The sequence below is a fragment of the Petaurus breviceps genome, unplaced genomic scaffold (assembly GCF_028583685.1).
Source record: "Petaurus breviceps papuanus isolate PSGF00001 unplaced genomic scaffold, PetGlider_PUasm1.0 126, whole genome shotgun sequence".
Lineage (NCBI taxonomy): Eukaryota > Metazoa > Chordata > Mammalia > Diprotodontia > Petauridae > Petaurus > Petaurus breviceps.
In genome coordinates, this window is record NW_027185655.1 from 11786057 (window position 1) to 11803437 (window position 17381).

The 17381-nt window shown below is 39.6% G+C and overlaps 1 protein-coding gene across 1 annotated transcript in view; it reads right to left on the reverse strand.

Moving 5' to 3' along the window:
* Window positions 1–15863, reverse strand: part of ANTXR2 (ANTXR cell adhesion molecule 2) — a 221136-nt gene extending 205273 nt beyond the window's left edge. Inside the window, exons 1-3 of the mRNA XM_069092887.1 lie at window positions 15368–15863; window positions 14546–14617; window positions 10942–11013 (exon numbers count right to left, since the gene is read on the reverse strand). Of these exons, the coding sequence (XP_068948988.1) occupies window positions 10942–11013; window positions 14546–14617; window positions 15368–15519 (296 nt within the window). The 5' untranslated portion in view covers window positions 15520–15863. The remainder of the gene's footprint in view (window positions 1–10941; window positions 11014–14545; window positions 14618–15367) is intronic.
* Between the last annotated feature and the right edge of the window lie 1518 nt (window positions 15864–17381).

Sequence of the window (17381 nt, forward strand, 5' to 3'; positions counted from 1 at the left end):
GTTATGTGCGTTCAGTTTTGTTTTTTTTTTTCTTTTGTAATGGGGTAAGGGAGATAGGGAGGAGATAAAATAAATGCTTGTTAATTTTTTTTAAGTAAAAGTGTTTTTTGTTTGTTTTAAGTTGCAGAGCAGGAACAAAGATCTATCTTGATAGGGGTTCCCCATATTAATAAAACCACAGCATGGTCAATATAGAGCTGAAAGGCACCTAATCCAGGGAGACCAAGAGACTTGCCCAAAGTCACAGAAGTCATCAAGATCAGAAACAACATTAAAATCCATATTTTCTGTCTCCCAGCCCCATGCTCATTCCCCTGTACCATACACAGGATGACAAAAATACTTTTATTCTGTATATTTATATATAGCATAATATATAAGTACATAAAAGTTTGCAGAGTATTAGAGACACATTATATTCTTTGAGCTTCAAAACAACCATCTAAGGACTCAGATATGCAAATGGAGATCTCTGATCTCAGTGTTTTGGATGTCCCCCCTCCCCGTACAATTTGGTTCCCAATCCATCCATGCCCAGTCACTGTCAGTGACTCTTGCCCATGTCCTCCCATAAGTCCATCACAGAGGGTCCAATCAATATGCAATTGGAGGGCCTTTCCCAGATTTATCCTAATAATATGAAATACCCAAGGGTATGTTGACCTTTACTCTTGCCACATAGTCTTTTTCAATTCCAAATCCAGTGTCCCTTAGGACACCCTTTAACTTCTTCAAAGTTACCTATTTGTTCGAAAGGGCAACCTTGCTCACATTCAATGTGCATCTCTATACTGCCCGATCTGTAATACTTTCTTTTTTAAAGGAAAATGTAATTTATATGTACAACAAAGAATCATGATAGAGAAGGGAGTGGGTTGGGTGAGGAGGGAGTGTGAAAGCTAAAGGGTTAGAGTAAGGAAAAGGTAGAGGGGATAGCAAAAAGAACTGTGGTAGCTGGGGTTTCACCGTGCAAAATGTCACTTTCCCTTTGTCCCATTAGGGAAATACTTCCCTAACCTCCTTCACCCCCCAGTTCTCTCTTACGCTCTCAGAGGTATGGAGGCAAGGTTCCTCTGCTTAGTGTTTTTTTTCAGACTGTAGACTTGCATATCTTGAAGCCACATGATTTGAAGTGCTACCTTTGTTATTATCCTCATTAAAAAATATATAAACCAAGTAGGATTCAGAGAACAAGTAACTTGCCTGCAGTTACAGAGCTAGTAAATGTCAGAGACAGTACAGGAGACCAAGTCTTCCTTATTTCCCATCTACCAATGAGGTTTTCCAAGGTTGGGCCAAAGGTATGCTCTAGAAGGCTATATAGAGTTAGAAGTCCTGGCCACAAAGAGTATTTACTATCTGAAGACCATTATAACTGAGTACTGAGTGACTCAGTCATCAAGCTGGCTTTCAGGTGATGACAACCTATGAAACAAAGAAAAACAGTAAAGGGCCAATAGTTCTGTGATGTCCCTTCTGCTTCAACAGTGACCATGACAGGGGCAGCTAGGTGGTGCAGTGAACAGAGCACCGGCCCTGGAGTCAAGAGGACCTGAGTTCAAATCTGGTCTCAGACACTTAAAACTAACTAGTCATGTGACCTTGGGCAAGTCACTTAACCCCAACTGCCGTGCCCTCCCCCCTACAAAAAGAAAAAAAAAACAGTGACAGTGACAAACAGGCAGAAAAGAAAGCAAAGGGTGTTAAGTATCAGTGTTGCTGTCTTTTCTTTAACTATATATGCATTGATTCAACTTCTAGTGCCTTTACCAATGACCAGTGAATGAGTCAATATACTCCCACAAAAAAGGAACCACTTCCATACTGGTGTGTAAGTATAAATGAAACCAGAATGTATAAATAATTTATAGCTAAACTGAAAATAACAACTAAGGCTTAGTTACTGTTTACTATGTTCCAGGCACTGGGATAAGTGTTTTATAATTATTATCTCATTGGCTTTTCACAAAAATCTTGGGAGGAAGGGGTGTTTTATCCCCATTTTACAAACAAGGACACCGAAGCAAACAAGGTGAAGTGACTTGCCCAGGGACACATAGCAAGTAAGTGTCTGAGGCTAGATATGAACGCAGGTCTTCCTGATTCCAAGCCCAACACTCTATCCACTGAACTTTTAAGCTGCCCACAGCTCACAGGCACTACTTGAAGAGGTAAATAAAGGTTTTTACAGTGAGATCTCCAAAAATAACTGATCAAAAGTCACCAAAAACTATCATATATTCAAAGCCAACAGAAAACATTTCATGGCAAACTCGATCTTCTCACCTTCCTCACTATAACTCTAAGCAAAAAGACCATGAAGATGATTCAGCAGCAGTACCCATCCAAAAAAAAATATTTTGGTCAAAAGCAGATGAGGAGGAGGAGGAAGAGGAGAAAGAGGAGGAAAAGGAAGAAGAGAAAGAAGAAGAAAAGAAGAAGAGGGAGAAGAGAAGAAGAAGAAGAATTCACAGAAAAGTTGGAGTGCTGTGCAGCTACATCAGAACAGTTCTGAGAGCAACTGGGGGTAGGAGGGAAGGAGAGCAAACAGATAAGAGACTACATAGAATTTCCAGCCTCTCTAAAAACAATCTGTTCTCATTACAAATGATCTGTGGGCTCTGATTTTGCTGCATCTATATATGTGGAGGAGGAAGAAAGAGCACAGAACAATCAAACCTAGTAGCAGCAACAGGAGCTTTCCTGAGTCAGGAGTAGCACGTAGGATGACAGCCGAGGCTATATACATTGCATAGAGGAGGAGATGGAGTGGTAACTGAAGAGGGAACTGTAGAACAGGGAGCTAAGCATCGAGGCAAAGCACCTTTGAGGGTCTCCAAACAGGGTGTGGGACATTGACTGAGTTCTGAGCACAGCAGCCGGGATGTTCCTAGAACACTGAGCACTTACTAGTTCTGTGTGCAGCAGGAAGAATGGCTGCTGATATTCCATTTAGGGGAACAAATACCAGACTGAAAAGTGCAGTCCTCCCTTCTCATCCTCTCTCTGCTCAAGAGGTACAGAAGGTGATTGCAAAGTTTGTTCTGTTCCATAAAGTTACCTTTCTAATTTCTTTTGACTTTTTTTCTAGTTACACAGACACACACGTATATATAAAATCCAATCAATCTAATTACTGTTGATCTGTGTGCTCCTACCTTATTAGCAAAGAGAAGTTCCCCAAAGTTCTAAATTCAATGGGAACTACAATATTCTAACAGAGAAACAAGTTCTTGCACTCTAAAACAGGATAGAAAACTTTAAAAATAAGATTTCTAAATAATCATTTTTTGCCATTGTTGTTCAGTCCTGTCTGACTCTTTATGACCCCATTTGAGGTTTTCTTGGCAAAGATACTGAAGTGGTTTGCCATTTCCTTCTCCAGCTCATTTTACAGATAAGGAAACTGAGGCAAACAGGGTGCAGTAACTTTCCCAGGGTCACACAGCTAGTAAGTATCTGAGGCCAGATTTGAACCCAGGAAAATGAGTCTTCCTGACCACGCCACCTAACATCTCTAGTTGCCCTCTTATTGGTGGTAAATTGTTAAACTGGAGATTTCAGAGGACTATGTGCTCTATATGTCAAGCCTAAAACAGAAGCCAAGAAAGTTAACAGACTCTTGAGTTGCCTTAAGAGGCAGTGTCCAGTCCTGTTATCCTCTGCCCTGCAATTCTGAGCATCTTTGAGGAATCAGATTCAGCATCACAAAATCTCAGATTCAAATCTCAATCCAAACATCCCAGAATAAGAATACTCCCCTACAAACATTCTTCCATTCTTTAGTTGAAGGGAGAGGGAACCCACTACTTCCCAACAAAGTTTTTTTTTTTTTTCAAGTAGCTCACTTAGGAAATTTTTGGACTAGAGTCTAAATGTTTAGCCATCAAGACTTTTGCAACTTAGACCTAGCATTCCTAATTCTGCTTCCTGGAACCAAAGAGAGTAAACATATTCCCTTTGTCATGTAACTCTACTTCAAATAAATAAAGACAGTTTTTACATCCTCCCTAAGTTTGCCTTTCTCCTAGCTTGACATTTCTAGTAATTTCAACACATACATGGCATAAAGTCAAGTCCCTTTAACATCCTGATTGCCTTCTACTGAACAACCTCCAATTTATGAAAGTCCCTTCCTAAAATGTAGAGATTTGACTTGACCAGAGTAAAGTAAAATTCAACATTTATTTAGTTCCTACTGTTAACAAGACACTGGACATACAAAAGCAAGAACAAAACAGTCCTAGCCCTAAAGGAGCTGCCCTTCTACTGGAAAATTTATCAGAAGTACAAACGAATTTTCTACGTCCACATCTATGATTTCCTTTCCTCTTTCTCTTGCCATAGTATATCCACTGGTCTGTATCCTCACTTCACACACACACACACACAAACACAAATATATATACACACATGATATCCTCAGATTCAGAGCTAAATTTAATAGATCATGTACTCCACCAACTTCTTCATTTTACAAAGGAGGAAAGGGAAATGTGGTCAAGTTAAGTGAGTTATCCAAGGTGACACAGATACTAAGTAGCAGATTTCTACTAAGATGGACCTAAAACTTTATTCTCAGCATGAAGTCCTTCACTAACTCCCCATCAAGGCTCTATGTAACTTCAGCCTCTCTCTATTCACCTTGTACCTCAGGATATCATTTTGCCATTTTTGATATTCCACTCTGAAACTTTTCAGCAAATTGTTGTTTTTTTCCCCCATCCTCATATTAAGTTCCAAATCAGAGAGACCATGTTTTATTTCTTCTGTCTTCCTTCCACTTATCCCCAAAATCTATTATAGTGCACCCCTCTAGTACTGGACAAATACTTGTTAATTAAATAGCCCAATCCACAAAAGATGAAATTCATTATTCCACAGATGAAGGAGTCAATTACATACAGTAGGATTTTGTTTTATCTAAATATTTATGTTCAGCATCTACAGAAACAACTTGAAACTGACTATGTCTGAATGCAGATTATAAACCAAATATTTGGTGCTTGCCAGAAATGAGTGGCAGCGTGTCCTCAAGCACTAATGTTTTGCTGCCAAAAGAGGGGGAAAAAAGACAACTGAAATTCAAGTTTACATAAACTGATTTCACAATGTAAAAATAATCTCCCCTAGTCAGTTCACCACTACATCTCATGACCAGGCATCATCAGTACATAAAGTGTGCTTCTAACACTAATTCCAGAGACATTTAACAAAAATATAATGCAGAGCCAATGGGCAGATCTTGAAGGTAATTACACTTAGTAGAAATTCTTTGTTTTTGACTCTTGGCACAGAAAGAACTTAATATTGCATCAACTACTGAAGGGGTCTTTTGAGTTTTCATCACTATTACATCCTTTTTTGAATGAAGGTCATGTTTGCATCCTGTTCAAATAAATGAAATAGTGTAGATTTATGTAATAGGAGAGCTGTATGGATCTCCCACTGGGTCATTGTTTAGAAGCTTTTCCACAAAGCTAAGTGGTAAATTTCCTGCATCCTGCTTTATTGGACACAGAACTGCTAACATGGTAAGATTCTGCATCTGTGGCAACTTTTGCTGCTGTATAACCATGGAAGCAAAACAAGTTATGCCTGTCACCAGTAGTATGAGTTTTTAAATTTCACAGTCTCTCTAGGGAAATGCAGCTAGTCTACAAATACAGTAGGGCCTCTCCCCTACTGTATTAGGGGAGTTCAAGCAGTGATGTTAATGAAATGTGTGGTGCCAGGGGGTGGGGGTGAGAGACGGAGCAGGAAACAAAGGGAGGAGCAAAGAAGAGAGAGCTAACTGTCATAATTGAGAGTTGCATAAATGTAGCTGACTTTGGAAGGAAACAAGGGTTTCTGAGGTGGAGGTGAAGTGGAAGGAAGATCTAGCCAATGCAATGACACAAAGATTGCAGATAAAATATCTCTACATGAGGAAGAACAAGGAGGTCACTGCGTGACATGTAAGTGGGTAGGAACTTGAGTAACAAGCAACAAGACTGGAAAGGCAGATGGGGACATTAAATGCCAAACAGAAGAGTCGGTATTTGATGCTGAAAGGCAATAATGAGCAACTGAAATTTATCAAGTAGGCAAGTGATATAATCAGATCTAAACTTTCAGAAAAATCAGTTTAGTTGCAGTGGGGAAGATGGTTTGGTGTAGGAAGACACTTGAAGAGTGTCTTCTGAACTAGGATGGTGGCCATGTATGCAGAAAGGAGATTGGCTGCAAGAAATGTGGAGGTAGAAGCAACGAGATCTGGCCACTGAGTAGAGAAGAGGGATGAGTAAGAGTGAAGAGGCAATACCAGGATTTTAGATCTGAGAGACTTTTATGACAGAAATAGGGAACATCAGAAGAGCTGTGGGCTTAGGGAGAAAGATAACATGTTAGTATTATTATGAAAATAGTTTTGATCTCATAGACATCCTGACAGAGTCTAGGGGATGTCCACTTTGAGAACTGCTTAAGTCAGACAAATTACAAGAGTCTCAAATCTATGAACTTCTTGTTTGCCATTGCTTCCTAGGTCAGGCATGGAGAACTAGCCTCCTAAAGGTCCCATGTGGTCTTCTAGGTTCTTAAGTGCAGCCTTTTGACTGAATCCAAATTTTACAGAATTGGAAAATTTGGATTCAGGCAAACTGTAAAATTTGGATTCACTCAAAAGTCCTCATTTGAGGACCTAGAAGGTTACATGTGTCCTTAAGGTCACAGGTTACTCACCCCTGGTTTAGTTGGATATTATGAGAAAAAGAGGGGGAAATATAGCCTTGCTTGGCTGACTAGAGCTGGTACAGGAGAGGGGAGAAGAAAGGAAAGTAAATAAGGGAATTTGAAAAACACTAAGCAGAATTCATCTTCTCTTAAAATTATATTAAAATGTTTCTAAACAAGGACTTCAATACTTGCAATAACATCAAATTATTTATAAGGGTCTTTCTTACACCCACTAAATATAAAGATCCAAGTAGCGATATTTAAGAATAGAATTTGAAATACTACTAAATGATATAAATATCATTCCTTATGGCTTCTTGCCATGTTTAATATGATATTTTGAGCACTTCTGTGGCAGACAATGATATACTGATTCATTACAGGAGACAAAGGCCTGACACAAGGATTTATAGTTCCTTACTTTGCCTCATCTTTACTGACTTTCTGTAGCAATCCTGCAAAACGTCAGTGTTGCTTCTTGTATTTGCAAAAGTACTTGAGAAATAGAAACTATGGAACTGGAATGATGAAATCTGATCTGTTCAATCTGTATCATTTCCCTTTGTACTCAGTTTCTTTAGAGGTAGAAATTATGAATTTGCAAGAACACGGTTTTTAAAGCTACATAGCAGTTTTCTCCACCGGCAAGTTATAAATATAATGGGGGCTGCTATTCTATGTGTCTAAAATTCTCTCCCATTTACAATGAGTCAAATTTGTAAAGAGTAGCTTTACATAAGGACCTAGAATGCAAGTCAAAAGATGAATTAAGTTTTCATCAAAGGTAAACTGACCAATACTGGGGAACACCTATAGCACCAAAAAACCCTGAAAGGCAATTATGATGGCAGAGTACCAATGGACAGGGCAAGAGCTTGACAATTTGCACACCATGCAAGCCAGCAGAAGTTCTTTATCCATAGTAGGATAAGCCCCTGCTTTGTAAAAACGTACAAAATAAATAAATTCAGGAATGGTTGATGTTTATTAATACATATCTTTGATCTACACAAAATCCCATTCCAAATGTATTTCACCTATTAATATTCCTTGGAATGTTTTTTTTGGGGGGGAAATCAATTTATTAAAAATTTTAGATACATTTTTTCACGGACCTTTATAATGTCCAAATTGAAATGTGCATGTCTTCCGTCTTTGAGTCTGCAGTTTGGGGAATTGTACTTCTACAATTATACAATTCTTTCACATTATTTACCGAAATAAACTTCAAATATATATATATGACTTAAACTTGTAAAGTGACAATATAAGCACATTAAAGAATCAAGGAAGAAATTACTTTTCAGATCTACAGGTAGGAAAAGAGTTTGTGACCAAACAAGGTATACAAAGAATCATGGGGCCAAAATAAAGAATTTTGATTCTATAAAATCAAGACATTTTTGCACAAAGAAAACCAATGTAGTTAAAATTAGATAGTCAACAGGTAACTAATGATAATATTTACAGTAAATTTCTCATATTATATGTACATATAAGGTCTCATATCGTGTGTATACATAAACACACATACATAAAGAACTGGTTCAACTTTATAAAAAAAAAAGACATTCTCCAAAAGTTTGCCAAAGAATGTTAAGAAGCAGTTTCCAATGATAACTGCAACCATATAAAAAAAAACACACTAAAAATGTATAATATTTAGAGAAATGCAAATTACAGCAACTCTGAAGTTCTACCTCACACTATTCAGGTTAGCAAAGTGACAAAGAAAGATAACAGTCACTGAAGGGGTTGTGAGAAAACAGAAAAGCTAAGAGAAGGCTGATGGATCTATGGATTGGTCCATACAATCTGGAGAAAAAATTGTAACTATACCCAAAAAGTGACTCAGAGAAACTGCTCCTTCTAGGCTGATATCCCAAAAGAGATCAAAGAACAAAGAAATGTTTATAGCAGCTCTTTCCATAAAGGCAAATATCTAGAAAGAAAAGTACCCACCAATGAAGAACGACTAAACAAGTGATGGTAAATGAATGGAATGTACTATTATTGTGGCATAAGAAAAAAGAAAATATACATTTTCAGAAAAATCTTGGGAAGACCTCTATAGACTGAAGTGAATAGAACTAAGAAAACAATTTATATAATAAAAACAACATTAACTTTAAAAAAGACAACATTAAAAGACTTGAGGATTTTGATCAATATAGTGACCAAACACAATAACAGAGGTTAAAAGATGAAACATGCTACCCATCTATGGACAGTGAGGAACTCATAATGCAGAATGAGACAAACATTTTGGATACGGCCAATATGGGAATTTTATTTAATGATACACATTTGATAAAAGTGTTTTCTTTTTCTTTTATTGTTGTTCATTTGGGAAGAGGTGGGATGTGGGAGGGTGAGAAAATAAATACTTGTTGACTGAGAAAATAATATAAAAGTTAAAAAATAAAAATAAAGCTATACTAATTTAATGAGTCATATGGAAAAATGTATTATAAACACAATTTGAACTAAAAGAATATGAATAACCAATTCTAGAATGCTTCAAATGAATCAGTTGGCACTGGAAACATAACAAAGTAAAAAACAAAACAAAAAGAAAAACTTATGCCTATGGTTTATGTGAACGTCATACCTTACCACATCTCACCGGTCAGATTGGCTAAGTTGACAAAACAGGAAAATGAAAAATGCTGCAGATGTGGAAAAATTGGAACACTAATGCATTGCTCGTGGAATTGTGAGCTGATTCAACCATTCTGGAGAGCAATCTGGAACTATGCCCAAAGGGCTATAAATAATTACATACCCTTTGACCCAGTAATACCACTTCTAGGGTTGTATCCCAAAGAGATCATAGAAGTGGAAGGCAGACCCATATGTACAAAAAATATTTACTGCAGCTCTATTTGTGGTGGCAAAGAATTGAAAATTAAGGGGATGCCCATCAATTGGGGAATGGCCAGACAAGTTGTGGTATATGAATGTCATGGAATACTATTGTGCTATAAGAAACAAGGAGCAGGTGGACTTATATTTATTTGGAGAGACTTACACAAACTGAAGCAGAGTGAGAAGAGAAGAACCAGGAGAAATTTGTACACAATTACAGACACAACACATGTGTGACGACCAAGTTTGATAGACTGTACTCTTCTCAGCAATGCAAGGTGATAAGATAACTCCAAAAGACTTATGATGGAAGGAGATGCCTACATTCAGAGAAAGAACTAGAAAGAACCGAGTTTGAATGCAGACTGAAGCAAACTACCTGCTCTCTTTCTTTTTCCTGTTTGATATTGTTTCCTCTTTCCCATTGTTTATTCCATCAGTTACAATCAATCCTTCTTTACAACCTGAATAATGTCTAATGTGAAAGTATTTGCAGAACTTATACCTGATTACATGCTGCCATGGGGAGGGAGGGAAGGAAGAGGGAGAAAAGTTGAAACTCAAGGCATTGTGGAACTGAATCATGTAAACTAAAAGTAAACAAACAAATTAATAAAGAGAAAAATAAAGCGTTAAAAAAAGTCATACCTTTTAAATCTCATGCAGAATTTTTCCTTGTACTTTTTAAAAATAGCAATTAAGCTCTTTCTAATGTATTGTACATATAAACAAGACTACATTCAGTATAAATTTGGTTAAATGTAAGATAATATTTACTGATTCAATCGTTTTTTCTGAAATGATTGCAATCAACTCAATTAATTTGAAATATGTTGCCCATTTGGTTTAGATTAAAAATGGATTATCCTAAATGACCTGTGGATTGCTTTATACCAACATCCTTCTAGATCTGGTTTACTGGTTTATTGAGGGGAAAAGAGGGAAGGTATGATTAAAGAGTATGTGTGTGTGTGTGTGTTTGAGAGAGAGAAGAGAAGAGAAGAGAAGAGAAGAGAAGAGAAGAGAAGAGAAGAGAAGAGAAGAGAAGAGAAGAGAAGAGAAGAGAAGAGAAGAGAAGAGAAGAGAAGAGAAGAGACGGGATGATGTAGGAAAGGAAGAATAGTCAATGGTATAACATCTCAGACAAAATTCTAAAACTAAATACATGATTTTGACATTAGCTGTTATTTTATTATTACCCATACTTCTTTTCCTCTCCATTAGTACAGATAATTGGCATGAGAGTACATTTTTGTCACTCCAGTAATTGACTTAAATTATTATTTAGAAACATCAAAATTCTACTAAGATCATTCCTTATTTAAAAGCCCTCTAGTGAAATGATAGTACACTAACCTGTCTCCTGTTAATGGCAAAATAGTGGTTGCTTGGGAAGAAAACACTATGAAAGATAATCTCATCCGAGGGCTGAAAAATAAGAAAACAAATGGTTAGATATTTGAAAAAGAAGTAATAATATAGTATAGACATTCAGAGGGTCTGTATACATATATGCATATATATACACACATGCAACATTCAAGGAAATCTGTTTAAATGTGTATATATATTTACATATCTTACATATATGCATATATACACATGTACATTTAAACAGGCTTATGGTCAATGAAGAGACATGGCACCAGCCTTGAATACAGGAAGATGTCAGGAACTGCCTCTGACAGACTGCCTGACCATAAACTAGCTCCCAGACACTTCACCTCTAAGTGGCCCCAGGCAAATCTCTTAAGACTAAGGTCTAGAGAGTTGATGAATTCTGTGGTGGAGAACTCTCTCCAAGAATGACTCCCCAACCTTACATCCTTCCCCTCCTCCCCCCAAATATACCGTTAAACTATATTACTATCACCTAAGTTGTGTGATTTTATTCTTCTCTATAACCAGTATTTCTCTATGACACATTGACTTGTAGTCAGAAATACAGTACACTAGAAAAATTCCAAGCCAACATCAAATATTTTTTTGCAGGAAATGCTTTCTTCTCTGAGTAATTTTAACAATAATCTGTCAAATTCATCTGATAGATTATTACCAGTGATACTCAATCCTGACCAACAAACTGGATTAAACAGGTAAAATACTAAAAAGTACCCTCGCAAAATTGTCCCTGAATTGTTCACATTCAAGTGAACATTGAAATCCAACATTTAAACACTACAATGAAAAATATTAGAGCAAAGTTGCAAAGCACATGTTTCAATTACACTCTTCCAGTCTTCCTGATCCCAGCAATTAAGCTTCCCACAGGAAACAATCCTTGCCATCAATTATATCTAGCCAACAGTAGGAACCACATTTCACAGAATGATTCTTACATCTGAAAGGCTCCATGAAACCATTACTGAAAATCGGAAGTTGTGAACTGATTCAATAACTCATCTCAATTATTCAGATATGCTTTTTAAGCAATCTTTTTTATCTTCTTGGCATAGACTCTTCCCATCCTCTTTCTACAATGCATCAGAAGGTTAGAGCTAAGGAAATGGTTGTTGTATAAAGGACTCTATGTTTGATTTCCAGACCAATTCAAATCAGGAAAGGACATCCTCTTACAAAGAGTATTCATTTCAATCCAAGAAGCAGTTATTACAAGTAAGGGCACAGTGCTAGGCTTTAGTAATACAATAACCAAAAAAAAAGCTATTTCCTTCAAATAAATTTCACTTTATTGTGGGGGGATAGAGGGATACAACATAAGATCACTGATTTAAAACTTAAAGACTCCTTTAAAATGATCTAGTCCAACCACTCTTTTGGAGATGAAGAAATTGATGCCCAGAGGCTAAGTAATTAATTGGGCCAATGTGTAGTGTATTTTAGAACTGGAATTCAAATACATGCCCTCTGATTCCAGATGCCGCTGCTCATATGTTAAATTACTACAAAGTGTATACTAAGTCATTTCAAAGGAAAAAATGCTAAAAACTAGGGAGATCTGGAAAGTCCTTATGTAGAAGGTAACACCTCAGCTGTATATGCTTTGAAGAAGACTGGGGATCAGATTGAAGTAGTCTGATTCTTTGATCCTTTCCTCAGGTGCTTATCTCTCTCTCTCTCTCTCTCTGTTTCTGTCTGTCTGTCTGTCTGTCTGTCTGTCTGTCTGTCTGTCTGTCTGTCTCTCTCTCTCTCTCTCTCTCTCTCTCTCTCTCTCTCTCTCTCTCTCTCTCTCTCTTTCTCTTTTTTTTTTTTTGGGAGGGAAAGGTAAGGTAATTGGAGTTAAGTGACATGCCCAAGGTCACATGGCTAGTTTTTGTGTTGTGTGAGGTCAGATTTGAACTCAGGTCCTCCTGACTCCAGAGCCAGTGCTCTATTCACTGCACCACCTAGCCACCCCTTGGTGGTTACTTTTGACTGCTCCTTAATAAGGATTAAAGCTTGTTGTGGGGGAAGTAATAGATTCAGAAGGAGAAGACCTGAATTTTTATCCTCCAAGGCTGATGGAAAGGAAAATGCTCTTCCTGTTAAGAATGCTAAATAAATGCATTATTATTATGGAACAGAATCAGGTCTGGCACAGTTGAAAGAATGTTGAATTTGGGGTCAGGGCTTAAATTTTGGCTCTATTGTTTACTTGTCTGTATGACTTTGAGCAAGTCATTGACGCTCTCAGGACCCCAGTTTCCTCATCTGAAAATGACAGCTTCAGACTAGATCACCTTCTGGCTCCTTTGTAGGTCCCAAGGCCCCTTCTATTTATAATCCCATGAACTCCCACTTGTCCCTCATAATGAATCAAGAGACCTAGATTTTTAGATTTTTTTAAAAACAAATATCCATTTATTTCATTTTCTGAAGTCTTTCCACAAGATCACCTTATTGTATTTCAGAAACTGATCAAAAAACAAACAAACAAACAAACAAGTATTAAGGTTGGCTTTCCAAAGCAGAAGTGTGGATGACTTTTCAGCATACATTGTTTAACAGGGACAGGCTGATCTGCTGCCAATAACTGAAAGCATAGATTTCCTAGGTTTCTACAGATTGTTTGAAGTTACTTGCAAAATGACTTTCAAAATGTTTTGATCATCCAAGGCTGCTTTACAGAAAACATTTGGACTAACAAGAATGAAGGAAGTAATATTTAATGATATAGCTCCTCTTCATGTCCTTTCCATTAGATGGTTAAAGTTCCAGCTGCCTACTGCATTTTACTTAGCGTACTAGAGGGTGGGGGAAAACCTAACCGAATCAGATAAGTGTTGTTGGTTACTTTTAAAGAAGGAATGCTACTAAGAAGCTACCCTCTTTAAAGATAACAACATTTTAGCTAAAGAATAAGCTGAGTTTAATAGTAATGCTTTTTATAGAAGTCATTCCTTACAAGTGCAATTTACTAGCATATATAGAAGAGTTAAATTTTAAGAGTTAAACACACCCACACATTGTGTAAACATAAATATTTTCTTTCAACAGACATACAAAAAGGGCCTTTTTTTGTATTTGTTTAGCAACACGTCTCAAGATGCTTTTTCTTTTAATTTGGAAACTCTAATATGCTAAAAGCTGGATAAAAGCTATGTATTAAATGATAAAATATTTTAAAACATGTAAATGAAATATAAAAAAGGGAAACTAGAAAAGGAAAAGACATTTGAGATAGCATTGAAGATGAAGCTCCAAAAGTCTTAGCCAAGTTTCTGGTACCCAATGGAAAATCTCGAACAACCAAAGACCTATTATGTGTTAATTAAAAAAAAGTATTGATAAACTGATTTCTTTTTCCATCTCTATCTCTTTAGTGAAAGTCAGGGAAAGTGATTGGTGGATTCAGTTCAAATATGTCTTAAGGATTCTGGAAATCAAAATAAGATCGATATTCTGAAAGAGGGTCATCATCAGTTTCTTTAGATAAAATTCTATTTCGTGCATCATTTAACTATTTCTTTCTAGCAACATTCTATTCCTATTTCCTTTGAAGAGAGAGAAATGGAAATACCTCACAAATCTTTCCGTAAGCTGTTTAACAAAATCGTAGATCTCAATCCAGTTTTGTGCAACGCTGCCAGATCTGAAAATATACAAATTGAACCAGTTAGAATGTGACCTGGAAGGAATCAAAACATAGGTTTGTCATGTTGACATTTCAACCAAGTTGTTGCTTCAAAACCAGTCTTTCAATTTGTGAGGGCTTTTTCCCTTGGGTGCTTAGCAGGGGATCTAAGTGGGAAGAACATTTGCCAGTTTCTCTTCTCAGGAGACAGTCCCGTGCCCAGTACTGATCCGGGTCACGTTTATCTATTATTAACCCATCTATCTTCTTGATTTTTCCAGTAAGTGACAAGAAACACTCACTTTGGGTTTGAACTGTGATGTATCTCTGGGGAAGATTCCATGCTAAAAATTTACAAACTGAACAACTTTAAAGGGTTGTAGCAGGAAGAGAGGAAGCGGAGAGTCCCCACCCCACCCCCACCTTGACTCCATGCTCGCTGGCACAGGAGGCCCCACAGGTCAGCCAAAGAGCACCCCTCACTTTCCCAATGATGTCAGGGTCAGAAAGTTGGCCCCAGGATAAGGTGGCAGAACCGACTTGGCCAAGTACTGCTCCCCGCCCGGCCTCCATACACCCACAGAGCACTTATGACTACCAGAGACAGTTGGAACAGAGCATCCAAGAAAACTCAACAGTCCGTTCGCTTCTCAGCACTCACGCACTCACACTTGACCGCAAGCAAGCCCCCTCCCAAACCCGCCCCCCCCCCCCTCCCCCCCCCCCCCCCCGAACCGCAGCAGCATTGGCATTGTGGTTAGCACTGACTTGTCCAGCACGAAGTAGAGGTCAAAGGCTCCGCTGCATGAGGGCTGCTCCTGGGCTTGGGCTTGCGCCGGCCCGACGCTCAGTGGCACTCCGGGGCCCCGCAGCAGCCAGAGGCAAAGCCAAAGGCAGAGCGGGCGGCCACGGGCCCCCATCCCGGCCAGCCTGGGACGCCGCCGCCGGCGCCGCTCTGCTCCGGCCTCTGAAGCTCTGCTCGGATAGGCTCCACTCGGGCGCAGCAGCAAGACAGCCCAGCCCAGCCCGGCCGAGCCCGGCTTCTCCTCGGGCCCGGGCGGAGCTCTGCCGCAGGACAAAGGGAGCCGGGGCCGCCCCTGGCCCAGTCCCCGCCCTCGTCCCAAATCCGGGCGGACGGGCCGGGGAGAAGCCCACGCCCTCCGCCCCGAGGAGTTCTGCCAAGCGCGACGGCGGGCGGCCCGGGCGGCCCGGCCCGGGCTCCGGCGCGGGATGCAGCTGCGCCGGGTCCTGGGACTGACTGCTTCTGCAGCTGGGCCCAGGCTGCTGCCCGCCCCGCCCCGCCAGCGCACTCCAACTTTCTAGACCGTTTGTTGCGCTCCTCCCCGAGGCCCCTTGGTGGGAGGAGGCTGCTTAGGCAAGGGCAGCTGTCCGGCTTTAGCAAGAGAGGGGACCGCTAATCCCCACCTCCCGTCCCCTTCCCCGCCCTCCAAAGGGATTCGGCTAGCGCGTGTGTGCAGACAAGGGAGTGGAGAGGGGCTGTCATGGAGCCCCGGAACTGAGCCCCGCGAGGGCCAGCTGGGCTCGGCGTTAGAAAGCGGACAGCCTCGGGAGAGAAGAGAAAGAGTCCTAGGACCGTTAAGGGCGACAAAAGGAGAGCGTGGACGGACTTCAGGGGACCAGCTGGTATTCATGCAGATGAGAAAACTAAAGCCCAAAAGGTGTACCTAAATGTCCAAGGTTAACCGGGAGCATCCCGAAAGTAGTAATTGCATACTTCAAAGAGCGCCAAAGCTTCAAGTTTTGCTTCTGACAGATACCGGTCTGGTGACCCTGGGGAAGTCTCTTGATCACTAGGGGCCCTAGACAAGTCGGTAAGTTACTGAGAAGATGGAGACCTGCTTTGGTAGAAGGAGTATCCCCTTCTTAGGTCAATGAAATGATATCTAAGACTCATTTGATGTTCACAGCAACTCTGCAAAATATGATGCCGCTATTATGCCCATTTGCCATCTCCAGTTCTGACCTATATCTGGCCACTGGATCCACGTGGCTCCGGAGGAAAAAGGGAGGCTGGCAAGTTTGCGCAACAATCTTTCACTTACAAGTCATGGCATCACCTTCCTGAAGTCATGATCCTTTTTGAGAACGAAAGGACAAAAAACCCCGTAGGTAAATGATCGAGAGATGTCCTATATAGCTATATATTCTCACCTGCGGTCCCAAGAAGCTGTAGCATGTGAAGCAGCCACACCCCTGTAAAACCACCTTGGCAGACAGGTTAAACTAGGATAAGCAATGGTCCTCAAACCCATGGATGAGTTAGGGGGATGTGAAGACTTTCCACCCCTACCCTTAGGGTTTGTTCTAAACCACAAGAAGGTCGTGAAGCAGTTGCTTAGCACTTGGCCAGACATGGAAAACTGGCAGGTTACCCACTGGGTCCCAGTTCTCTTGACTTTGGTCTTGCCACTGGACTTCATCGACTCTGGAAGAGAGAGTGATTCTGCTGACTTTGTATAACTCTGCCTCACTTAAATCCAGTTCACTCGAAAGTCAAGACATTACCCTGTGATGTCATCGATCCTCTTCCAAAACAAAGGATGGAACAATAATATAACTTCTCCTCTCCAAGCCTGTTTAACATCTCTAGAGTATACTACTACTTTACAAAAGAGAGCTCACGGCAAACAGCTAAACTTCCTCACACATGCACACACTCACACACAGTTATTGTTCCACTGATTCTCAGGCACGTCTCTTTTGAAAGAAGTTTTAATTTTACAAATTCTTTGGAATGAGCCAAGAGAAGACTTGGGGGGGG